We start from the raw sequence: 25,387 nt of genomic DNA, 5'->3' as shown, positions 1-25,387 counted from the left end.
ACAGTCTGGTATACATCTCAAAGGTGTGATTTGGTCGGGTATCCATCTCAGAGGGGGACTCCAGCAGGGGTACATGTCTGAAGGTTGATTCATTAAGGCTTCCATCTTGGAGGGGGACTCTAGCAGGTGTACATGACTGAGGGGTGATTCATTCAGGCATACATCTCAGAGGGGGGGGCTCCAGCAGGTGTACATGACTGAGGGGTGTTTCATTCAGGCATACATCTCAGAGGGGGGGGCTCCAGCAGGTGTACATGACTGAGGGGTGTTTCATTCAGGCATACATCTCAGTGGGGGGCTCCAGCAGGTGTACATGACTGAGGGGTGATTCATTCAGGATTCCATCTCAGAGGGGGACTCCAGCAGGTGTACATGTCTGAAGGTTGATTCATTAAGGGGGGGGCTCCAGCAGGTGTACATGTCTGAAGGTTGATTCATTAAGGCACACATCTCAGAGGGGGGACTCCAGCAGGTGTACATGTCTGAGGGGTGATTCATTCAGGCATACATCTCAGAGGGGGGCTCCAGCAGGTGTACATGTCAGAGGGGTGATTCATTCAGGCATACATCTCGGGGGGGACTCCAGCAGATGTACATGTCTGAGGGGTGATTCATTCAGGCATACATCTCAGAGGGGGGACTCCAGCAGGTGTACATGTCAGAGGGGTGATTCATTCAGGCATACATCTCGGGGGGGACTCCAGCAGATGTACATGACTGAGGGATGATTCATTCAGGCATACATCTCAGAGGGGGACTCCAGCAGGCGTATATGTCAGAGGGGTGATTCCTTCAGGCACACATCTGAGGGGGGCTCCAGCAGGTGTACATGTCTGAAGGTTGATTCATTAAGGCACACATCTCGGGGGGGGGGGACTCCAGCAGGTGTACATGTCTGAGGGGTGATTCATTCAGGCATCCATCTCAGAGGGGTGACTCCAGCTTCTCTCCCCACAGGTCGCGTATATATCCGAGAGGGCTGGCTCACCACGGTGCCCCAGAAGGGTGAAGAGATGAAACACAAGATGTTTTTTCTCTTCTCGGACATCCTACTAATGACGAAACCCTGCCATCCTCTGCACCCCGTGAACTCTGACAAGTTCTGCTGCCAGTCGTTGTACCCGCTGGAGGAGTGCGCTGTGGAGAAGGTGTTCGGGCACACCAAGAGCCAGGGGGGCCTCATCAGCGTAAGTGAATCCTGTGCCATTCTAGGGCTGCTACTCGGCCATGTTTGAAAAATATCTGTACATGCTATGGGATGTTTCATTTTATTTTTTTTGCGAATGGTTACATTTCAGAATGCATAGAAAGGCCTCCAGTCTGGACTGAACATTTCATCCTACGTGTAAGAACATTGCACAGTAATACACGCAAAACAGTCAAGAATACAGACCTTCATGGGCCTAGACTGATGAGTTGCAGTTCCTCTAAAAGCTGTGCTTCTGATGGATACTTCTGACTGCAAACTCCTAAATAATGAATATTCCCCCAGGCGTCAGACTGGATCCAGAAACCTAAAGACAGTATTCCTGCCTCCCGGTGGGTGTCTTCATGCGGCTCCATTGTTTTGCTCCTGTTACGTGTAGCAGTGAACTGGGTCATATTTAAACTCCACTCAGCCATGCTAACGTCAGTCATTTCTTTGTGTGAGCTCAGACACAGGTCTGGAGCTTACTCCTATTGTCTAGGGTCAGTTTGTCACCTTCTAGAATGACTGGCTTAAACCTTGTAGGGACTGTTGATTACAAATGTCTAAGACTGATCCCCACAAGGTGTGCCTATGGTGCTAGGGGTAACAGTACTCCAAGGCCTGCCACAACTGTGCCCATGTCAATCCAAGGGCCACACAGTGCCACAAAGGTGAAACTCAACGTCGACAATCATCGGAAGAGACTGCAGCGGTCCCATTCATCCTCCCAAACTCATTCCCGCAGCATTTCCTTGTCATATTCAAATTCTTTGGCAAAATCTAAAAAGAAGCACCAGAAATCAAAGCGTGACTCTGCCACTTTCAGCTACTGTCTAACCCCAGAGAGGGAGCGAGGATTCTCCATGTCTCAGTCTCGGTACTGAACTCCAGAAGAGCCAATTCCGAGTTTGGTTCTGATGTAACCCGAGTTCCACATCCTTCTGCGATTTGGCATGCTTCGATCTCCCACCAGTGTGCCTTCGCCCCCTAAGAATCTGCAGAGGCCCCCAGTCAGGGTCCGCGCAGGCTTTGGTGCCAACCTTGGTTCAGATGCCACTCTGGGAAAGGAGCCATTGCCTATAGTGTCTGCAGCTCTGAGTTGGCTATTCCTCAACCGAGGTCGCATGCCGATCTCATGGGGGTGCAGCCTGTAACCTCCTTCAGACTCCGATAGCTTGACCTCACCACGCAGCAGAGCTCAGGCCTCTTTGTATCAGAATCCGACAACAAAGACTATGATGAATTTGTCCCTCAGTACGATGATACGCTGAACTACTATCTACTAGCGGTCTAGACACTTCTGCAGAGAAGGCTTAACTCAACCCCCCACCCTGGTACCGCCACTAAGAAGAGTTCCCCTTTTGCTGTGGCCATGAGGTGGACTGCAGCAGTCTTCGACCTGCAGCTTTCTACAATGCAGACCAAAACTAGTGTCTTGATGGAGGTTCTTCAGCCTGGTCAGACACCTACTGTAACTCTCTTCACATTTAATGAGGCCTAACAGATACCCTCTCAGGTACTTGGACAAAGCCATGTTCTGTGACCACAGCTATTAGACAGGTAGCTCGTCTCCACAGACCAGCACAGAACGATCCTGACTTTGTGACACAACATCCTAAACCTGAGAGCCTGAGGGTCAGGACACTCACCAGCAGCATAAGCCCTACCACCTTTCCTGTGACTTCTTCGGACATTGAGTCTAAGTGCGAGGAAACATTTGGCTACTGCATGTTTCCTTTCACCAGTCATGTCTTGGGTTCAGTCGGTGCCTTCTAGGGCGCTACACTCTGCTTTATGGGATGCATAAAACCCAAACCCTGGCGGCAAATCCAGGACCTACAGACGACTGCAGCCCAAACAATATAGGGCAGCTGAAATGCTGTGAAATTTGCTACATGGTCTGGCTTAGGTACAACTGGGTCAGGTGGTGGGCATGAGTGGGGTGTCACTGACACACGTGGATGAGGGCTACATGGTTCTCTCGGGATGTACAGGCATCTTTGAGGGGCAAGCCATTTGTTGGCTCTTAACTTTTTGGTGAAAAAGCAGAATCCGCCCTGAAATACGTTAAGGAGAGTCATGCTGAGATCTTGTTGGCATACCCACACGTATTGTGTGCCAGCCGGTCATAATCTATTCAGGAAGGCCAGAAAAAAACCAAGTAGGTTATTATATCAGGACTGGACACTCCTGATTCCTTAGGCAAACAAGTCTGGACTGGTGTGGTGCTCTGATGCAAACATAGGTGAGATCCCTGACTCCTCAAGTGTCATTGAGGCGTCTCTCCTGGATAGGCCTTTTTGACAGGTCTCACCTGGTTGGCGAAAAAGCAGATGCCACACTAGAGCGCTTCAAAGAAAGCAGGGGCACAGCACTCTTCCCTCAGCTTTTCCACACCCCTTTTGGGGCCTTAGCAGTGGTTTTGCATACAGTCAACACCAATGCCCGCCTCCCCAGCAACAAACCACCCCGTCCTTTTGGGGTCTGAGATCTTGTAGACAACGCCCAGGCCAGCGGGGACAGCGCACCTTACTTCAGCCCCAAACCCCCTCACCTCCAAGGAGTAGCCGCCATAGTGCTTTAGTTTTCCCTTAGAGGCACACAACACCCTGTGGACGGCAGAGTCTGTCATTCCTCAAGGGATAGCAGACACTAGCATCCAGCACGTGGGTCCTGTAGATAGTTCAACAGAGTTACCCTGCCATTCCTTCCTCCGGGGTATGTCCTGCCACCTATTCCACCTACATCAGAGCAGCTTTCAGAGGAGCAATTGTCATTTTACAGCATTACATGCTCTTTTGGCAAAGTGAGCCACAGAGATCGTCCCGGCTTAGGAAATAGTAACCGGATGTTGCTCCTGCTATTTCCGAGTGCTGAAGAAGGGTGAAAGCCTTTGTCCTATTTCGATTTCTGGCTCTGTTCCTTCCTGTGGAAGTACAACTTCAAGATGTTCATGCGTGCCCAGGTCATACGTGCCCTGGATCCAGGAGACTGGATGGTAGCGTTGGAACTGCAGGGCACCTGTTTCCATGTTCCTGTCCTGCAGACTCGCAGATGTTGCAGAAGCATTTTCAGCTCGCTGTGTTCCCCTTTGACTGCACCAGTGGCCCTCATGTGTACACAAGTGATGGTGGAGGTCACAGCATATCTTTGGAGGCGAGGCATACCAGTCTGTCTTGCTCTCGATAACTGTCTGCTGAAGATTGGCTCGCTGTAGTCAGCCCTGAATAACTCCAAATGATGGCGACACTTCTGACAACCTTGGGGTTCACCATCAACAAGCCATAGTCACACCTGACTCCTTCACAGGGGCTCTATTCCATTTGAGCCATCGTGGATACTGTGTTATTGGGCTTTCCCTCTAGAGAAAGGAGCCCAGGACATTTGGGCCATGAGCCCGATATTACTGCCTCATCCTGGGTCTCAAACATGGTGACTCTGAGGCCTATTTGCTTCCTGAATTCTCCTCGTCATCCTTGCAGTAGGACATAGGCAGACTCCGCAGTGTCAGTGGACCTAGCAGCAGCAAAGCAACCTGTTGGATTCCATTCAGGCTTTGGAGGAGACTGCAAAAGATTCGTGTTGGCTTCTCTGCCGCAATTGGACCAGGTCTTCGTATCCCAACCAGAAGAGCTGATGGTGGCGACAGATGCATGGCTGCTGGGTCGCAGAGATCATCCATGAGGTGGAGAACCGATCACCCCGGTCTCAAATGAAGACTTGTCTCCACATAAACCTGCTGGAGTCGCAGGCCGTTCCCTTGGCGTTGAAAGCCTCCCTCTGGTCCATCAAAGAGGGGCTGGTTCAAGTCCTCATTGGACATCACCATGTTTTTATTGTAACAAACCGGGTGGGATGGGTTACTGGACCCTGTGCCAAGGGACAGTGAACAAAAGAGGGGGTGAGAAGGATTTGGTCTAGCATACGTCCTTTCAACAACATGGTGGTTAGCGCTCTAGCTTCCTGCCTGTCTATTCTTGCCCTCGGTTTTCCTATTTAATGGTGGCCGCGGTGCGGGCAGGACGCTTAGTGTGACGGTAATCCAGAATCACGTCAAGTGCTACTTTTTAACAGACTTCTCTTAATAGTCAAAATTTTAAATTGTATGTAGTGTGATAACTGCAGAATTTTCCAACTTTTAAATTGTACAGGCTTTTTAACAAAGGATGTAAAAAGTGTTTTTAGTTCCGATTTTAGGATCGCTAATTCTAAGTCTGCATTTTATTCTGTTTAAGTTTGGTGTTGATGGGAATGTGAATGTGTAACTAATAAGGTGGGAAACACAAAGGGGCAAAAAAGAGAGATAAGGGGAAACTTTTAACTTTTTGACACAGCGGTTCGCGTTCGAGCGTCTGTCTATTCCTGCCCTCTGCTCGCCTATTTAATGGTGGACACGTGCAGCAGGTGCGCCTAAGGCAAGCCAGTCTGCGCCCGAACGGGCCCTGGGGCCAGGGAGGCTGCATCTCTGAGCTCAGGGTTCCCTAGCTATTCCCCCTCCGCCGTACTTGGGCTTTGCCCTCACATCCATAGTGATTGCAGGCATTCAATAGATATGCAGGGAGAGGAGAGGTGTTGCAGGCACCGTTCTTTTCACCTTACTACTATTGACTGGCCCCCCTCCTCATCACCTAGTATCACTAGGGCTCAGCAGGGAGCTCTGCTAATAATTTTACTAGGAAAGAAAGCTTCCTGGAAGAGTTCTTAAGTTTTTTTGTTAGACTAAACTGTCGGTCCCTGGGTAAACTCCACCAAGATTTATTTGGCTTGTCAATCTAACATAACCTGGACGCTATCACAGAGACATGGCTTAAGGAAGCCTCCCACCTGGATATAGCGGCCATACCGCCTGGATATTGCTTATCACATTTGACCGCAAGGCCAAAAAAGGGGTTGGGATTGCAATCATAATAAAAGATGAGTTTTGTTGTTCAACAGAGAAGCTTGAAATTTCAGATTGAGAAGCATTGAGATTTTCTATATCTTTAACCAAAAGATTTACTATGTCAGGTGCCCTCATTTATCTCCCCCCTGGGGCAATTAGTAATAGGGTTTCAGAGCACCAATTTTACGGTGCTGGGAGAGCTAAACCTCCATTTGGAGGATGAAACGGACACATCGTGTGTGTCCTTAACCTCTTAGCTGCTGGGCCTTTTCCCCCCCCAGTGCTGAGCCCTTTTTTGGCTATTTGGGGTAGTTTGCGCTTAGGGCTTCATAACTTTTTGTCCACATAAGCTAACCACGCCAAATTTGCGTCCTTTTTTTCCAACATCCTAGGGATTCTAATGGTACCCAGAGTTTGTGGTTTCCCCTGGAGGAGACCAAGAAAATAGCCAAAATACAGTGAAAATTTAGTTTTTTCCCAAAAAATGGGGGAAAAAGGCCGCCGAAGAAGGCTTGTGGTTTTTTCCCTGAAAATGCCATCAACAAAGGGTTTCTGGTGCTGAAATCACTATCTTTCCACCTTTCAGGAACGGGCAGACTTGAATCGGAAAACCACATTTTCCAACACAAATTTGGCATTTTACTGGGACATACCCCATTTTTACTATTTTTGGTGCTTTCAACCTCCTTCCAGTTAGTGACAGGAATGGGTGTGAAACCAATGCTGGATCCCGGAAAGCTAAACATTTCTGAAAACTAGACAAAATTCTGAATTCAGCAAGGGGTCATTTGTGTAGATCCTACAAGGTTTTCCTACAGAAAATAACAGCTGAAATAAAAAAATATTGAAATTGAGCTGAAAACAACAGCCATTTTTCTTTATGTTTTACTCTGTAACTTTTTCCTGCGATGTCAGATTTCTGAAAGCAATATACCGTTTTGTCTGCTGGACTCTTCTGGTTGCGGGGATATAAAGGGCTTATAGGTTCATCAAGAACCCTAGGTACCCAGAGCCAATAAATGAGGTGCACCCTGCAGTTGGTTTTCATTCTATACTGGGTATACAGCAATTCATTTGCTGAAATATGAGGAGTGAAAAAGAGGTATCAAGAAAACCTTTGCATTTCCAAAATGGGATCAAGATAAGGTTTTGAGGAGCAGTGGTTATTTGCACATCTTTGAATTCCGAGGTGCCCATACTAGCATGTGAATTGCAGGGCATTTCTCAAATAGACGTCTTTTTTACACACTGTCTTACATTTGGAAGGGAAAAATGTAGAGAAAGACAAGGGGCAATAACACTTGTTTTACTATTCTATGTTCCCCCAAGTCTCCCGATAAAAATGATACCTCACTTGTATGGGTAGGCCTAGCGCCCGCGACAGGAAATGCCCCAAAACACAACGTGGACACATCCCATTTTTTCACAAAATACAGAGCTGTTTTTTTGCAAAGTGCCTACCTGTAGATTATGGCCTCTAGCTCAGCCGGCACATAGGGAAACCTACCAAACCTATGCATTTTTGAAAACTAGAGACCTAGGGGAATCCAAGATGGGGTGACTCGCGGGGCTCTGACCATGTTCTGTTACCCAGAATCCTTTGCAAACCTCAAAAAGTGGCTAAAAAAACAAGTTTTCCTCACATTTCGGTGACAGAAAGTTCTGGAATCGGAGAGGAGCCTCAAATTTCCTTCCACCCAGCGTCCCCCCAAGTCTCCCGATAAAAATGATACCTCACTTGTGTGGGTAGGCCTAGCGCCCGCGACAGGAAATGCCCCAAAACACAACGTGGACACATCACAGAAAACAGAGCTGTTTTTTGCAAAGTGCCTACCTGTAGATTTTGGCCTCTAGCTCAGCCGGCACCTAGGGAAACCTACCAAACCTGTACATTTTTGAAAACTAGAGACCTAGGGGAATCCAAGGAGGGGTGACTTGCGGGGCTCGGACCAGGTTCTGTTACCCAGAATCCTTTGCAAACCTCAAAAAGTGGCTAAAAAAACAAGTTTTCCTCACATTTCGGTGACAGAAAGTTCTGGAATCTGAGAGGAGCCACAAATTTCCTTCCACCCAGCGTTCCCCCAAGCCTCCCGATAAAAATGATACCTCACTTGTGTGGTTAGGCCTGGTGCCTGCGACAGGAATAGATCACACAACGGTCAATGTTGGTCCTTACGTGAGGCAGCTGTTGACCCTGGGGTGATCCATTCCTGACACAGACACTAGGTGTAGGCACTCAAGTGGGGTAGTGTTTTTATCAGGACAGGTGAGGAGTCACTGGGTGGTAGGAATATTGTGGATCCCAGCATATTCCTGTAGTTTGTGTGACAGAAATGCGAGAAAAATTGAGTTTTTTTTCAACATTTCAGCTTTGCAGGGTATTCTGGGTAAGAAAACTTTGGGGAAGCCACACAAGTCACACCTCTGTGGACTCCCCCGAATGTCTAGTTTCCAGAAATGTTTGGGTTTAGTGTGTTTCTCTATATGGCCGCCGAATCCAGGACCAAAAACACAGGTGCCTGCCTTACAAAACCAGTTTGTTTTGCCATGGATAATTTTGATGTCTCCACAATATGATTTGGGTGGTGGAATTTGGGGCTGAACTAAATTGGGGAGCTCCCAAGAGAGCACTCTCTCTCTGCTTGCCGCCGCATTCACCTGCTCTCTGGGTTGGCCTAACCCACTATTACCCAGTTGCACAAACAGCTTGCGAAGGGACAGCAGGACTGTCCTCATCACCTCCCTCATAATGTACTGGAAGAGGAGTTATCGAATGGGACTCCTCTGACTGAAAAATCACTCCCAGAGTCTGCGCCATTGTCCTATCCCTCAGATGCTGTCTCAGTATCTGATGTCTCAGTCTCTGATCCTATGTCAGAGCGGTCCTCTATAACCCGAGTGCAGGCAGCAGTCATCCATCAAGATGCCATCTCTGCTATTGGCTAAACTGTTGCTCTAAAACACTAGCCTACGTAGACAGTCACAAAATCGATGGTGTGTGAGATACGTGCAACAGTAGAGGCCACCTTACCTGCGCTTCTTCCCTCAATCAGCACGTACTTTCAAGACACTCAAAAAACACCTTGTCACATACCATTCGTCACAGTCTTTAGCACCTCCTGCGCCCAGTCCAACAATCATTATTGGTGCTCCCACTCCCTCCTCCTCGGATTCCCTCATTACCACCCAGCAAAAGTGCCCTTCATCTCTCCATAGACTTTGCTAATGTACTCAGCTATTTACATAAAATACAGATTTGCTCTTTGCAGTAGGCATATAAACCTTCTGCGCTTCTTTATGGCACTAAAACTGCCACTAGACAAGTCGGACCCTTTTCCCCCCAGGGAAACCACACACATATTGACAAAAGTGATATATATATGACAGCCAATCACCTGAAACTCAACTCAAGCAAAACCAAAATAATCCTCTTTGGCCCACACAAAAACACCTGGGACCCCTCATGGTGGCCCACCACGCTAGGCCCTGCACCCACCCCCTCCAACCACGCACGCAACCTCAGCATCATCCTAGACTCCTCCCTCTCGATGACCCAACAAATCAACGCTCTCACCTCCTCATGCTTCAACACACTCCATATACTGAAAAACATTCAAATGGATCCCTACAGAGACCAGAAAAACCGTCACTCATGCACACATCAGCAGCAGGCTTGATTACGGAAACGCCCTCTACGCCGGCACCACTCTAAAACTCAAGCGCAAACTACACGCATCTAGAACTCAGCAGCACGACTCATCCTCGACCTCCGCCGACACGAACACATCTCTCCACACCTCAAATCCCTCCACTGGCTCCCCATTGACAAAAGGATCACCTTCAAGATCCTCATCCTCGCACACAAATCACTCCACAACACAGGCCCTGCCTACCTCAACGAGAGTCACCTTCCACACCCCCACACGAAACGTCCGCTCAGCTGACCTCTCTCTCGCCTCTGTCCCCCGCATCAAACACACCACCACCGGGGGCAGATCCTTCTCCTACCTTGCACCCAAAACCTGGAACGCCCTCACAACCCACCTTCGCAAGACCCAAAACCTACTTCTTTTCAGGAAGGGACTCAAAACCTGGCTTTTCGAACAGTGAACCTCCCACCCCCTTTCCCTCCCCCCACCCCCTCCCCCCCCCCCCAAGCACCTTGAGACCCTCACAGGTGAGTAGCACACTTTATAAATCTCTTTGGTATATATAGATCTACCTCTATATATATATATATATATATATATATATATATCTATGTACATAGATATATCTATAGATTTATCCATGTACATAGATATATCTATCTACATAGATATATAAATATAGATCTATATATAGATCTATTTTTTTTAGTTGTTGTATGGTTTCCTTGGGGGCCAAAATGGCCCCCAGGGAAACCCTACAACATCTAAAAAAAAAAAATTGCCCCCACAGGGGGTCACCCTGCCCACGGGCGACCCCCTGTCATTTTTTTTTTGTTTTTTTGTTAATTTTTTTTTTTTTTAAACAATCCCCGGGGGGGGGGGGCACGATCCCCCCCCCCCCCCCCCAGGGGGCACCTACCTTTTTTTTTTATTATTAATTATGCCCCCAGGGGGGGGGCGGCCCGTTTTCCGAGGGGGCCGCCCCCCCAAAGTGAAATCCCTGGCGTCTAGTGGTGTTTCCTGGCCCCCGATCGCAGCAAGGCCTCGTAAGAAAGGGGAGACTCTCCCCTTTCTTACGAGGCCTTCTCAAACTGTTTCTGGCCCCCGATCGCAGCACAGCTGCGACCGGGGGCCAGGAAACACTTTCAGGAAGGCCTCGTAAGAAAGGGGAGACACTCCCCTTTCTTACGAGGCCTTCCCGAACGTGGGAAAGGCCGTTTTCCCCATCAAAGCAGGAAGCGGCCGCAAGGCTGCTTCCTGCTTTGATGGGGAAAACACCTTTGCAACGTCAGCGCGCCGCGAGGCGCGCTGATGTCACAAAGGGGCGGGCGGGGGGAGACACGGAAGCTTCCGTGTCTCCCGGGGGGGGGGGGGGGGTTTAAAAAAAATTATAAATCCTCCGGTGCGAAGCACCCGAGGATTTATTGATACCCTTCCTGGTGTCGGCCACTGGTCGTGACCCGCACCAGGGAGGGTGTGTGGGCGTCGGCCAGTGGCCGACGCCCGCATTCAACGGGTTAACTGAGGGCCTGTCAACTTTAGGACTAGATATGATGAATCATCTTCCCACCGATATAGCAAGGCACTTATTGGGCCCTATCTTCTTAAATTTAGGCACTATTCAATCAAATATGCCTTTACCTCTTACATGGTCCGATCATTTTGCCATCCCGTGCTCCTTCTCCTATAATTGTCATTCATGTGATAAGTTCAAATGGGCCATGTGTCGCGCAAGAAGCTGGGCTAAGCTAGATGTTCAGAAATGGAATACGCTGTTAGAAGAGCCACTTCCTACTTCAGATAATTCAGTAGATTAAGCGGCACAGAAATTAGATTACTGGCTTAGAACCTCAGTAGACAGGCTGGCACCCGCGGACGATAAGAACCATGCTAGATCCCCACCCCCGGCTCCTTGGTTCACCCTCTCTTTACACAATGAGTAGAAAGTTTGTAAAAAAAAAATGAGAGAGAGAGTGCGTAAATCTTATCTGCAAGTTGATAAATTAATTTATAAAAACGCTTTAAGGATATATCAGAAAAAGTGTAGACTTGCCAAGGCCGCTCACTTCACCAAGAAAATCTCAGAACCAAAAACTGTCCCAAGACACTTTATAAGGTGGTGAAGTCACTTGCAGATTCATCGAAGCCAACCCCCAATGTCTCTCTTTCAGAATGTCAGGAAATAGCTGACTTTTGTATCAATAAAGTTGAGACAATCAGAAACACCTTTTTATCCATAGGAAACCTATGAATCCATGCGTACCCTTAGTGTTACACATTAATAACTCATTTTGGTCCTATGGATCTATCTTGTGCACAGCTTGCATTATCAACCTTGAAATCTGGCTCCCCGATGGATCCGTGCCCCCCTGATACCTTAGGCAAGCTTTCTCAACGCAATCTGGAATCAGTTGTTCATTTAGTAAATCAGTCTCTACTTAATGGGGAAGTTCTTAGTTATTGGAAAACAGCTTTAGTCACCCCTGCTGCTAAAAAAGCCTAATGCCGATTCACGGGTCTGGTCCAGTTATAGGTCTATAACACTTTTATCTATATTCTCTACATTGGTAGAAAAACATGTGACTCTACAATTAGCACAACTCATTGAGCAGCATGATCTACTCCACCCCTCCCAGTCTGGTTTTGGAGCAGATCCAGCACTGAATCAGCTTTGCTTGGGGCCGCTGAGTTTCTGAGAAACAAAGCAGATGAAGGTGGGGCAGCTGCTCTCCTGCTTTCAGACCTAAGCGCAGCCTTCGATACGCTCAATCAAGATATTCTACTGAGCAGACTAGATGGTTTGGGAATCCGGGGCAAAGCGCTTGCCTGGGCAGAATCCTTTTTAAAGAGTCTCTCCCTTCAGGTCCATTCAAAATCAAAACCTCGTGCCCTTATGTCTGGAGTGCCGCAGGACTCCATTTGGAACCCTTTACTCTTCAACCTTTACGTGAGAACTCTGGCTAGCATTGTTGAGTTTTGGTTTTACCATCTTTTCCTACGCGGATGAACAACCAGTCAAGGGTGGTGGCACTTCCATCTGTCTTAAGCAGGTAGCCGACTGGATGTCGGCTAATTCTCTGAAACTGAATGGGGATAGGACTGAACTATCATTGGTTGGTAAATCCCCTACATTATGGGGCACACAGCTCTAGCCAATATCATTGGGGACCCCTTCTCTCCCTGCCGGTAAAGAGTCTCTGGGTATGGCTGGATCAGAAGTTGTTCACGAGGACGCAAATAACTAAAGTAGCTGTCACTTCTTTTGGCATTTTGACATGGTTACGTAAAACTCTTTACTGTATTTCTTTGACAGCTTAACGCACCGTCGTCCAGGCCTTGGTCATGTCGAGGCTCGACCACGGAAATGTCCTCTACCTTGGTGTGACGCATACCTTGTTCAGAACGCTGCGGCGCATCTTCTGCGTCACCCTGCACAGTTTCCTAGCTCGGCCACTTTACTGAAATCCTTACCTTGGCTGCCTGTGGATGAACCGACGCATTGCAAAGCACTGTGCTTTGTTTAAATGCTTCCACAATACTGCCCCTCCTCCGTACTCCTGTTTGGGAGTTACTTACTACGTCCCAATGTACGCTTCGATCTAGTCAACTGAGCCTAGCAGCTGTCCCTAGAGTGAAGAGGGCCCGTCATGGGGGCTGCCCCTTTTGGGTCCTTGGACATAAATTATGGAACAACCTCCCCCTACATCTGAACGATTGCAAAACCTTTCTGGAATTTCACATGCTGCTAAAAACTTGCCTGTTCCTGATGTTACAATCTTGGGGGATCGGTTTGTGGATTCTGTCATTCTTGGTGAGTGCTGGGAAGCCCAGCTGGTAGCCATGCGCTTTTTAAACAATGTAATCAATCATTTATTGCATGAGTGCGCAGTTCTGTCATGAATGTCTGCTAGATAAATTCCGGTCACTGGACCTGTTCAGGTCAACAGAGATGTCTTTTGTAGGAAGCACAGACCCTCGCTCACAAAGGTGGCGTTCTTCATCACTGGGTGGTGATCCTCTGCACTGGCACTGCAATGCCCATCATGCCCCTCGAGGGGTCTCTGCTGGAGATCCTTTCCTGTGCCTAGTAGCCTGGATTACCAGACACTTGCTGTAGGAAAGTGCCAATGTTGGCATGGTACCTTCCCCCCCGCCCCCCCCCCCCCACACACACACACACACACTTTTTGCCTAGTGTTGATGCCAGCTTCGATTGAAAGTGTGCTGGGACCTGCCAACCAGGCCCCGGCACCAGTGTTCTTTCCCAAAATCTGTACCCGTGTTTCCACAATTGGCGCAACCCTGGCCCACAGTTAAGTCCTGTGTAAAAGGTACCAGTGGTACCAAGGGCCCTGTGGCCAAGGACTGCAGCATGTGTTGTGCCACCCTCGGAGACCCCTCACCAAGCACATGCACACTGCCATTGCAGATTGTGTGGTTTGGTGGGGAGAAAAAGGCAAAGTTGACATGGCACCCCTCTCAGGGTGTCATGCCCACAAACCACTGCCTGTGGCATAGGTAAGTCACCCCTCTAGCAGGCCTTACAGCCCTAAGGCAGAGTGCACTATACCACAGGTGAGGGCATAGCTGCATGTGCACTATGCCCCTACAGTGTCTTAATCCATTCTTACATTGGAAGTGCAGTGTGGCCATATTGAGTATATGGTCTGGGAGTTTGTCATTACTAACTCCCCAGCTCCATAATGGCTTCACTGAATATTGGGAAGTTTGATATCAAACTTCTCAACACAATAAACCCCCCACTGATGCCAGTGTGGGATTTATTGAAAAATGCCTACAGAGGGCATCTTAGAGATGTCCCCTGCATGTTAGCCAAACTGCTAGTGTAGGACCGCTCGGTGCCAGCCTGCCACTTTCAGATGAGTTTCTGGCCACATGGGGTGAGGGCCTTTGTGCTGTCTGTGGCCAGAAACAAAGCCTGTCCTGGGTGGAAGTGCCTCACACCTCCCCCTGCAGGACCTGTAACACCTGGCAGGGAGCCTCAAAGGCTCAGGCTTCATGTTACAATGCCCCAGGGCACTCCAGCTAGTGGAGTTGCCCGCCCCAGGACAAAGCCCCACTTTTGGCGGCAAGTCCTGCCGGAAAATTAGGGAAAACAGGAAGTAGTGACCACCCCAGCCAGGGCCACCCCTAAGGTGTGCAAAGCGGAGGTGACCCCCTCTCAGAAGAATCCTCCATCTTGTTTTTAAGTACAGGGACCAATAGGATTAGGTTTGTGCCTCCTCCCCAAAGGGAGTGGGCACAAGGAGGGTATAGCCACCCTCAGGGAAAGTAGCTACTGCCCTCTGACCCCTAAATATAGGATTTAAGGACCTCCCGGAACCCAGCTCACCAGATTCCTGGCTACCTGACAAGAAGGATTGCTTAGCTGAAACCCCCAGCAGAGAAGGAAGACGACAACTGATTTGGCACCAGCCCGACCGGTCTGTCTCCTACTGCAAAGAACCTGCAAAAGCACAGCGATGCCATTAACGGGACCAGCAACCTCTGCTCCGTTCCAGAGGACTGCCTTGCACCCAAAAGGACCAAGAACTCCTCTGGACATCAGCCCTAGCTAAGAAAAAAAAAACATGACTAATGACTCCCACCTCACTCCGGATGAGTGAGTCCTGACCACTCTGCACCCAATGCCCCAGGCCGTGTCCAGGTGGCCCAACCAGCTAAGGAGAGGATCCCCAGGCGGCTCTGAGCAAGTGCCCACTCTGGGTTGACCTCTCCACCCCTGCACGATGATGCCTGCAGAGGGAATTCCGAGGACCCCCCTGACCGCGAAGCTCCGGACAAACATATCCGATGCGTAAAGGTACACTTCACCTGCAGCCCCAGGCCTTGGAAAACCCGACCTCCGGTGCAGCAACGTTCAGCAGGCAGCCCTCCTCCCTGTCCAGCCTGTGGTCTGCCCGAGGCTACACCCTGGACCTCACCTGCAGCTTCTAAGTGACCCCCGGGGTCCCCTCATAGACCAGCATTGGGATCCCAACATCCTGTTTGCACCAGGCTGCCCCTGTGCCACTGAGGGAGTGTGTTTGGTGCCTACTTGTGGCCCCCCCAGTGCTTTTTCAATCCCCCCTGGTCTGCCCTCCGAACTGCAGGTACTTACCTGCAAGTAAGGCCTGATTCCATAGGATTCAAGCTAGCCTGGCTGATGAAGGATGAAACCCGGAAACCGGTCCCAGGATGCTTGTTTCCAGTCCAGTGAGAACCTGGGGGTGAGTGTTTGCATTGTTCAGCACTCCGTCCATCATCCTTTTGTGTTGCTAAAGTTGCCCTAAGTGGGAAGGGTATGACCAGACGTGGGTCCGTTGCTCACTGTGCCACTGGATTCAAGCTAGCCTGGCTGATGAAGGGTAAAACCCTGAAACCGGTCCCAGGATGCCTGTTTCTGGTCCAGGGAGGACCTGGCCTGGCAGTTCGGGCTGGACTGTTCCTTTGTGGAACAGGGTCAAGACTGATTTGCATATGGCTGGGTCCAAACTGGGGTGGCATGGTGAGCAAAAGAACGATGGATTAAACCCAGATCTGTGACTGGGGTTGAGTGTTTGCATTGTTCAGCACTCTGTCCATCATTCTTTTGTGTTGCTGTTTGTGTTGCTGATTCCGAGTACCCCCTGTCTCCATAGGAGCCCACATTATGTTTGCTCATCTTTGACTTCTGCACCTGATCGGCATGGTGGGTGTTTGGGTTTAACCTGAACCTCCGGTGAACTTCCTAAAACCCGGAGACTGAAACTGTAAGTTGAATACTTACTTGCAAATCAAACTAACTTTTCTCCCCCCAGGAACTGTTTCTGAAAATTGCACTGTCCTCTTTTCTTTTTTTTTTTTTATACAGATTATTGCCAATATTCCAAAAACTGTGTGACTTAACGATTTCAAACAAAGTACTATTGATACATGTGTGAAATACGAATCTATTGAAGTACTTACCTATAACTTGAACCTGTGATTCTAAAAATAAATTAATTAAATATATTTTTGCCTAAAGAAACCATTGGTCTGAAGTTGTCATTGAGTGCGTGTTCTTATTTATTGCCTGTGTGTGTAGAACAAATGCTTTGCACTACCCTCTGATAAGCCTAACTGCTCGACCACACTACCACAAAATAGAGCATTAGTATTATCTACTTTAGCCTCTGTTAAGCCTCTGGGGAACCTGGACACTGTGCACACTATATCTCATTTTGATATAGTATATACAGAGCCAGCTTCTTGCACTAGCCCTCTAGTTTTATGGGTGTCGTTCAGAAAAGACAGATTACACAGAAAGGGGGAGAATTATAATCAAAGTAAAGGCACCAAAATCACCTTCATTTTAAGCGGGTGCCTTTATTAAAGTAAATAATAAGTTGGCCACTCATGGAATGATAATGGGCCCAGAAGTCACCAGATGGCCAACATGTCTCTTGTTGCTTAAGCCCTCTAACGGGTCAATGGCAAATCATCTGGACCCAAAAGAAATGCCTAGTCTGCTTGTGTGGGCGCCTGAGGCTCCCCCATACTGACCTAAAAACCCCTACGGAGGTGCGTGACCAGAAAGATAAAAGGACAAGGAAGATATATAGTTGTTTATTTTTTTTACTCGGTATTATACCATCAAATTCATTGCCACAGATCACCAATACTTATGCATGAAGTGTCAAAGCAAGCAGAACACAACAAAGTACACCCCCAGCAGCAATCCATGTGGCGACTAAACGCTTGTGCGACAAGCAGTAGTTTGGAGGGGTGCGTTAGCTCACCCAAATCATAAGGTATCCAGGCCCGTGGGAAAGATACTTTCAAAATGGCTTTCTGAGGAAAGGCATAAGAGGTAACAAACATGTATGATGGACTAATTGTAATGATCACACATTCCTTACTACTTGCCTTAAGTTAATCCTCCGTAGGGTTCCGACCGGTCTCCACGATCCTGATGTGGGATGCGGAGGACGTGTGCGTGTATTATAAAGAGTTTCCGATTGGCTGTTCAGTGATCCGCGTTATGAAGTGTGTGCGATTAAAATTGTTATTGCTCTTCTGTGGTGTGAAGTTTCATCTTGGAGGCTTCAGTGCGCACCAGTAGGTGCCATCTTTGGTTGTCCCGTGACAGTTCCCACCATGCTTGAACACCCAGGTCACCATGGAGGTGCCATCAGGGATATGAACAATGGCGTACTGACTTAGGGTTACTAGTATGGCCAGAAAATAAGGATGGCAATGCCAATATTTTTGCTGCTCGACCCACAGTAGTGCTTCAATATGAAGCGTCTGGCACCAATTAATTGATCCCTCAGCCCCACAAGGGCAGATGAGATGCCTAGCCGTTTTCTTCTGCCTCTGCCCATTTATAGTTCTCTATTCCTGGATTCAATGGTGGGGGAACGACATAGGCCCTCATTATAAAATTGGCGGCAAATGCGCCACCATGGCGACGGCCACCAACATACCATTGCCATATCTACCAACCGTCCACCAAAATATGACCATAGCCGGAATTCCGGCTACAGTCATTGCGGCGGATGGCAGTAAGGTGGCACTGCACCACGCCAGTAGAGCGCCGCTGACCGTATCAGGACACGATGCGGCCTGGCAGTGTTCCGTTGGCAGAGGCTGCTGCTGGCAGCAGGGCTGCGTCTCGTCTCCTGCCGGAGAACCCTTTGCAAGCAGGTAAGTCGGGTTCTCCAATAGGGGCGGGGGTGAGGGGTTTGGTGTGTGGGGGTGCGTGTGACTGTGTGTGTGTGCATGTGGGTGTGAGGCGTGTGGAATGCATGTGCGCATGAATGGGTGTGAGTGTACATGTATGTTATGTTGTGTTATTGCGTGTGTGCTAGTATGTATGGTTGTGAGTGTTGCTGTGTGTGTGAATATGCATGCGTGGGTGAATGTGGGTATGCGTGTGTGTGAGTGTGTATGCATGTGCGTGTAGGTGTGTGTATGTTGCAGAGAGGTTGGGAGGGGGAGGACTCTGGGTAGGTGGCGGGGGAGACTCCTATCAGTGCCAGGGAAGAAATTCCCTGGCACTGATAGTGCCTACTGGCATGGTTTTCGTGGCAGTACAGAAGCCACGGAAATCATGGCGGTGCGCTGGGTCATAATGCCATGGGCGGCCAAGTGACAGCTGCCAGGCTGGAGACTGTAGTCTCCAACCTGGCGGTCATTACCGCTGTGGCGGTCGGTGAGTTAAATTTGCAGTTTGGCTTTGGCCAAACCACCAATGTCATAATAGTGGCGGTATGTACCGCCAGCCTGTTGGCGGTACCAACGCCACTATTACACCGACCGTCGGGGTCATAATGACCCCCATAGTGATTTCGAGTTTTGTGCAATGAAACATTTACCTAAAAGCAGGACCAGATCCACCAAAATGTTGGGAGTAGTTAAACCTGTTATCACAGAAGGTTCTTTTAAGAAGTATAGTAAAACACAAGTTATGAGGCACTCAAGTTGTTAACAGACTCACCACATGTTCATTTTATGTCATTCTAGCTTTCCTTTGAACGAGAGAAGCTGCTTCTAATGTCCACTGATCAGGACGATATTAACGACTGGTTTCGATGTCTGTCGTCTGCCATTGGGTGAGTGATGTTCTGTTGCAACAGCCTAAGCTTGCCCGTTGGAGGGGTTGGAGTGTGTGTCTCATACCGTAGTAATGTGTGTGAGCAGAAAATCTGTGAAGATGTCGTGTGAGCTCAGGTTATATTCTGTAAAACTCGCTTCTGCTTCAGTGATCTCTGTTTAGAGGACGCTGCAGTAACCTGTGAAGGTCCGGTGTGAGCTCAGGGTATATATTTTGTAAGAGTCACTACTTCGGTGATCTCTCTGTAGAAGATGCTGCAGTAACCTGTGAAGATCTGGTGTGAGCTCAGATTATATTCTGTAAGAGTCGCTTCTGCTTCAGTGATCTCTGTTTAGAGGACGCTGCAGTAACCTGTGAAGGTCTGGTGTGAGCTCAGGGTATATTCTGTAAGAGTCACTACTTCAGTGATCTCTCTGTAGAAGATGCTGCAGTAACCTGTGAAGATCTGGTGTGAGCTCAGATTATATTCTGAGAGTCACGTGTGCTTCAGTGATCTCTGTACTGGACGCTGCCGTAACCTGTGAAGATCTGGTGTGAGCTCAGGGTATATTCTATAAGACTCTCTCCTGCTTCAGTGATATTTGTACAGTAATCTGTGAAGATCTGGTGTGAGCTCAGGGTATATTCTCTAAGAGTCACTCCTGGTTCAGTGATCTCTGTGTACAGGACTCTGCAGTAACCTATGAAGATCTGGTGTGAGCTCAGGTTATATTCTGTAAGAGTCGCTCCTGCTTCAGTGATCTCTGCGTACAGGACGCTGCAGTAACCCGTGAAGATCTGGTGTGAGCTCAGGGTATATTCTGTGAGAGTCACTCCTTCAGTGATCTCTGTTTAGAGGACGCTGCAGTAACCTGTGAAGACCTGGTGTGAGCTCAGATTATATTCTGTAAGAGTCGCTCCTGCTTCAGTGATATTTGTACAGTAATCTGTGAAGATCTGGTATGAGCCCAGGTTATATTCTGTAGGAGTCGCTCCTGGTTCAGTGATCTCTGTGTACAGGACGCTGCAGTAACCTGTGAAGATCTGGTGCAGTATCCTGTGAAGATCTGGTGTGAGCTCAGATTATATTCTGTAAGAGTCACGCGTGCTTCAGTGATCTCTGTGTAGAGGACGCTGCAGTAACCTGTGAAGGTCTGGTGTGAGCTCAGGGTATATTCTGTAAGAGTCACGTGTGCTTCTGTGATCTCTCTGTAGATGATGCTGCAGTAACCTGTGAAGATCTGGTGTGAGCTCAGATTATATTCTGTAAGAGTCACGCATGCTTCAGTGATCTCTGTGTATAGGACGCTGCAGTAACCCGTGAAGGTCTGGTGTGAGCTCAGGGTATATTCTGTAAGAGTCACTACTTCAGTGATCTCTCTGTAGAGGATGCTGCAGTAACCTGTGAAGATCTGGTGTGAGCTCAGATTATATTCTGTAAGAGTCACGCGTGCTTCAGTGATCTCCGTGTAGAGGACGCTGCAGTAACCTGTGAAGATCTGGTGTGAGCTCAGATTATATTCTGTAAGAGTCACGTATGCTTCAGTGATCTCTGTGTAGAGGACGCTGCAGTAACCTGTGAAGATCTGGTGTGAGCTCAGGTTATATTCTGTAAGAGTCACGTGTGCTTCAGTGATCTCTGTGTAGAGGACGCTGCAGTAACCTGTGAAGGTCTGGTGTGAGCTCAGGGTATATTCTGTAAGAGTCACTACTTCAGTGATCTCTCTGTAGAGGATGCTGCAGTAACCTGTGAAGATCTGGTGTGAGCTCAGATTATATTCTGTAAGAGTCACTACTTCAGTGATCTCTCTGTAGAGGATGCTGCAGTAACCTGTGAAGATCTGGTGTGAGCTCAGATTATATTCTGTAAAAGTCACTACTTCAGTGATCTCTCTGTAGAGGATGCTGCAGTAACCTGTGAAGATCTGGTGTGAGCTCAGATTATATTCTGTAAGAGTCACGTGTGCTTCAGTGATCTCTGTGTACAGGACGCTGCAGTAACCCGTGAAGATCTGGTGTGAGCTCAGATTATATTCTGTAAGAGTCACGCATGCTTCAGTGATCTCTGTGTACAGGACGCTGCAGTCACTTATGACAGGTAGGTTTTGATTGTTACATTTAGTTTACTGTATTAGTCTTTGAGTAGAGAATGCTACAGTAACGTGTGATCTAGTAAAAGTTTGGTGTAACAAACATTAGTTACTTGTGAAGGTCCTAGTGTGATCAGTACTTATGGTTACACAGTGGGAGTGCAGGTCATGCTCTAGTAATCTTTAGGAGTAGAGAACACTGTAGTTACTCATGATCAGTGTGTGGTGAGAAGGTCGTGCTCTAGTAATCCTTACGAGTAGAGGACACTGTAGTAACTCGTAAAGGTCAGTGTGTGGTTAGTACTTCTAGTTACATAAGAGCTCAGATGATGCTCTAGTAATCTTTAGGAGTAGAGAACACTGTAGTTACTCATGATCAGTGTGTGGTGAGTACTTCTATTTACACAGTGGGAGTGCAGGTCGTGCTCTAGTAATCCTTACGAGTAGAGGACACTGTAGTAACTCGTGAAGATCCAAGTGTGTGGTTAGTACTTCTAGTTACACAGTGAAAGTGCAGGTCATGCTCTAGTAATCTTTAGGAGTATGGAACTCTACAGTCGAGTGTGTGAAGATCAGTCCTGCTATGTCATAGGTCCATTGAGACAACACCAATGTGTTGCGATTCCTTTGATTCTTATGAGGTTCAGAGCAAAAGTACTTTTCTCCCTTGTAGGCAGCTGAAAGCCCAGCACACGATTGTTCAGCGGAAAGAGAACTTGAGAAAAGAGCCAAAACACATTGCTCAGGCGACCACATCTGGAGAGCGCTTCAATCCTCCGGGAGAAAGAAAAAGGAACCTGGTAAGACTTAGTAGTAGCGTTGATGTAGAGCGCGGGCTTTGCTAGATAAGTTACTGATAATGGTAAAAGAAAAGGTAATGTGTAAGTTCTGTGGTTGTCCCCATAAGAACCAGTTTACGACTGTGAGTAGCGATGTTTACTCTATGGCTGGAGTACTCCGGTGGCCAAGTGTCTCGCACCAGGAGCGTCTGATCCCAAACCGCCCTGGTGCTGCAGCCTCAGCCACTGTAAATTCTCTGATTCAGAGTACTGTTTTAACAAAAATGTAAGTTATCTTTTGGTGTTAGTGGTCTCCTAAAACCAACATCATCAATGCAAAGGCAGTCACCCATCTGATACTTTCCCAACTCCTCACTAGTGTCATAAATGCTTTCCCTGTCTCAGGTGCCGTCTTACAGACACTCAGACGTACCATTGTCACCTTCCAACTATAAACCGAGAATGCAAACCCATAGACTGTGGCCACCTACAGGCCCATTTCTGGCCTCGTGTGTAAGACCGTCGAAGTGGTGGTTTCAGCTCCACTGTTGGCTTAGCTTGTGCTTGATTTTAAGTCTGGCAGGGGCACAGCCAGGAGAGCGTCTAACTGCCCTCTCATTTTATTGGATCTCTTTGGTGCCTTCAGTCATGGATTATTGATAGATCACCTGTGCAGCGTGAATCAGAGAGCCAACAACAATGTGAGTCACACAAGAAAGGACCCAGCACATCAAAATAGGTTCTTTCTTGTCCAAAGCATATAAGGTAAATGTTGGAGTCTGCGTTCTTCCCTGTTGCAGACTCTTCAAAATATAGGCTAGCAAGTGCAATGTGTGTGTAGGTAAAATTAGCCTTCACGTCGACTTACTTAAGACTTGGGGGAGAAGTGTTAGCGTGCCTGGACGGCGCAAAGATAAATGCACTGCATAGGGGTCCTATTGATCCTGCAGCTCTCACATCAGCTGACTGACTAGCTTGGACATGACTCACCCACAGGCTAATGTTTCAGAGCCCCAGGTTAAGCGAAATTATTAAAAGTACCTTCCATTATGTCAGTCCTTTTAAAAAGAGTGCCTCAGTTTCTAAAGTCTACTCAGATCATCTCTGTAATCCTAGCAGTGATCGTCTTCTTTCCGGACCTCTGTAACACCATCTCCAGAGCGTCCCAATCCATGCAGCCAGGCCTCTACTGTAACACAATCTCTGAGGAGCCCCCACAGCACATGCTACAGAGCAACCCCGATCCATGCAGCCAGGCTTCTACTGTAACACTATCTCTAGAGGTGCCCCAACACACGCTCTGGGGCACCCCAATCTATGCAGCCAGGCTTCTACTGTCTCCAGAGGTGCCTAAGAGCACCCTGATCCCTGCAGCTAGGCCCCTGTAACCCGCCTCCAGAGGTGCCCCAGCACACGGTCTAGAGCGCCCGATCCAAGCAGCCAGACTCCTATAACACCATCTCCAGAGGTGCCACGCACATACTCCAGAGCGCCCCGATCCATGCAGCCAGTCTTCTGTAACACCATCTCAGAGGAGCCCCCACAGCACACGCTCCAGAGCACCCCGATCCAAGCGGCTAGGCTTCTGTAACACCATCTCCGGAGGAGCCCCCACAGCACACGCTCCAGAGCGCCCCGATCCATGCAGCCAGTCTTCTGTAACACCATCTCAGAGGAGCCCCCACAGCACACGCTCCAGAGCAACCCCGATCCAAGCAGCTACGCTTCTGTAACGCCATCTCCGGAGGAGCCCCCACAGCACACGCTCCAGAGCGCCCCGATCCAAGCAGCTAGGCTTCTGTAACACCATCTCAGAGGTGCCCCAGCACACGCTCTAGAGCGCCCGATCCAAGCAGCTGCGCTTCTGTAATGCCATCTCCAGAGGAGCCCCCACCACACACGCTACAGAGCGCCCCAATCCAAGCAGCTAGGCTTCTGTAACACAATCTCCAGAGGTGCCTCAGCACACGCTCCAGAGCGCCCTAGTCCATGGAACCAGGCTTCTACTGTAACACCATCTCTGAGGAGCCCCAGCACACACTCTAGAGCGCCCGATCAAAGCAGCTACGCTTCTGTAACAGCATCTCAGAGGAGCCCCCACAGCACATGCTCCAGAGCGCCCGATCCATGCAGCTAGGCTTCTATTGTAACACCATCTCCAGAGGAGCCCCCACCACACACGCTACAGAGCAACCCCGATCCATGCAGCTACGCTTCTGTACCACCATCTCTAGAGGTGCCCCAACACACGCTTTGGAGCACCCCAATCTATGCAGGCAGGCTTCTACTGTCTCCAGAGGTGCCTAAGAGCACCCCGATCCATGCAGTCAGGCTTCTGTAACACCATCTCAGAGGAGCCCCCACAGCACATGCTCCAGAGTGCCCCGATCCATGCAGATAGGCTTCTGTAACACCATCTCCAGAGGTGCCCCAGCACACGCTCTAGAGCGCCCCGATCCATGCAGCTAGGCTTCTGTAACACCATCTCCAGAGGTGCCACAGCACACGATCTAGAGCGCCCCAATCCATGTAGCTAGGCTTCTGTACCGCCATCTCAGGAGGAGCCCCCACAGCACATGCTACAGAGCAACCCCGATCCATGCAGCTAGGCTTCTACTGTAACACTATCTCTAGAGGTGCCCCAGCACACGCTCTGGGGCACCTCAATCTATGCAGCCAGGCTTCTACTGTCTCCAGAGGTGCCCCATAGCACCCTGATCCCTGCAGCTAGGCCCCTGTAACCCGCCTCCAGAGGTGCCCCAGCACACGCTCTAGAGCGCCCGATCCAAGCAGCCAGACTCCTATAACACCATCTCCAGAGGTGCCACGCACATACTCCAGAGCACCCCGATCCATGCAGCTAGACTCCTGTAACACCATCTCAGAGGAGCCCCCACAGCACACGCTCCAGAGCACCCCGATCCAAGCAGCTAGGCTTCTGTAACCCGTCTCCAGAGGTGCCACAGCTGTGAGAAAAGGCCTCTTTTTGACATGGTTAATTGTAGGAAAGTACCATCTTGCCTGGCATGTTACCCCCATTTTTCACTGTATATATGTTGTTTTAGTTGTATGTGTCACTGGGACCCTGGTAACCCAGGGCCCCAGTGCTCATAAGTGTGCCTGAATGTGTTACCTGTGTAGTGACTAACTGTCTCACTGAGGCTCTGCTAACCAGAACCTCAGTGGTTATGCTCTCTCATTTCTTTCAAATTGTCACTAACAGGCTAGTGACCAATTTCAC

At 48.9% G+C, this 25,387-nt stretch overlaps 1 protein-coding gene across 3 annotated transcripts in view; it reads left to right on the top strand.

Annotated features, from left to right (window-relative positions):
- ARHGEF39 (Rho guanine nucleotide exchange factor 39) overlaps positions 1-25,387 on the top strand; it is a 75,629-nt gene that overhangs the window by 38,463 nt on the left and 11,779 nt on the right. For all 3 annotated transcript variants that reach the window (XM_069205766.1, XM_069205767.1, XM_069205768.1), the window contains 3 exons: positions 958-1,187; positions 19,208-19,296; positions 22,041-22,167. In XM_069205766.1, coding sequence (XP_069061867.1) covers positions 958-1,187; positions 19,208-19,296; positions 22,041-22,167 — 446 coding nt within the window. The remainder of the gene's footprint in view (positions 1-957; positions 1,188-19,207; positions 19,297-22,040; positions 22,168-25,387) is intronic.

Source organism: Pleurodeles waltl, chromosome 1_2 (genome assembly GCF_031143425.1).
Source record: "Pleurodeles waltl isolate 20211129_DDA chromosome 1_2, aPleWal1.hap1.20221129, whole genome shotgun sequence".
Taxonomy (NCBI): Eukaryota; Metazoa; Chordata; class Amphibia; order Caudata; family Salamandridae; genus Pleurodeles; species Pleurodeles waltl.
Note: the sequence above shows the minus strand (reverse complement) of the source record. Positions and strands in the feature narration are given on the sequence as shown.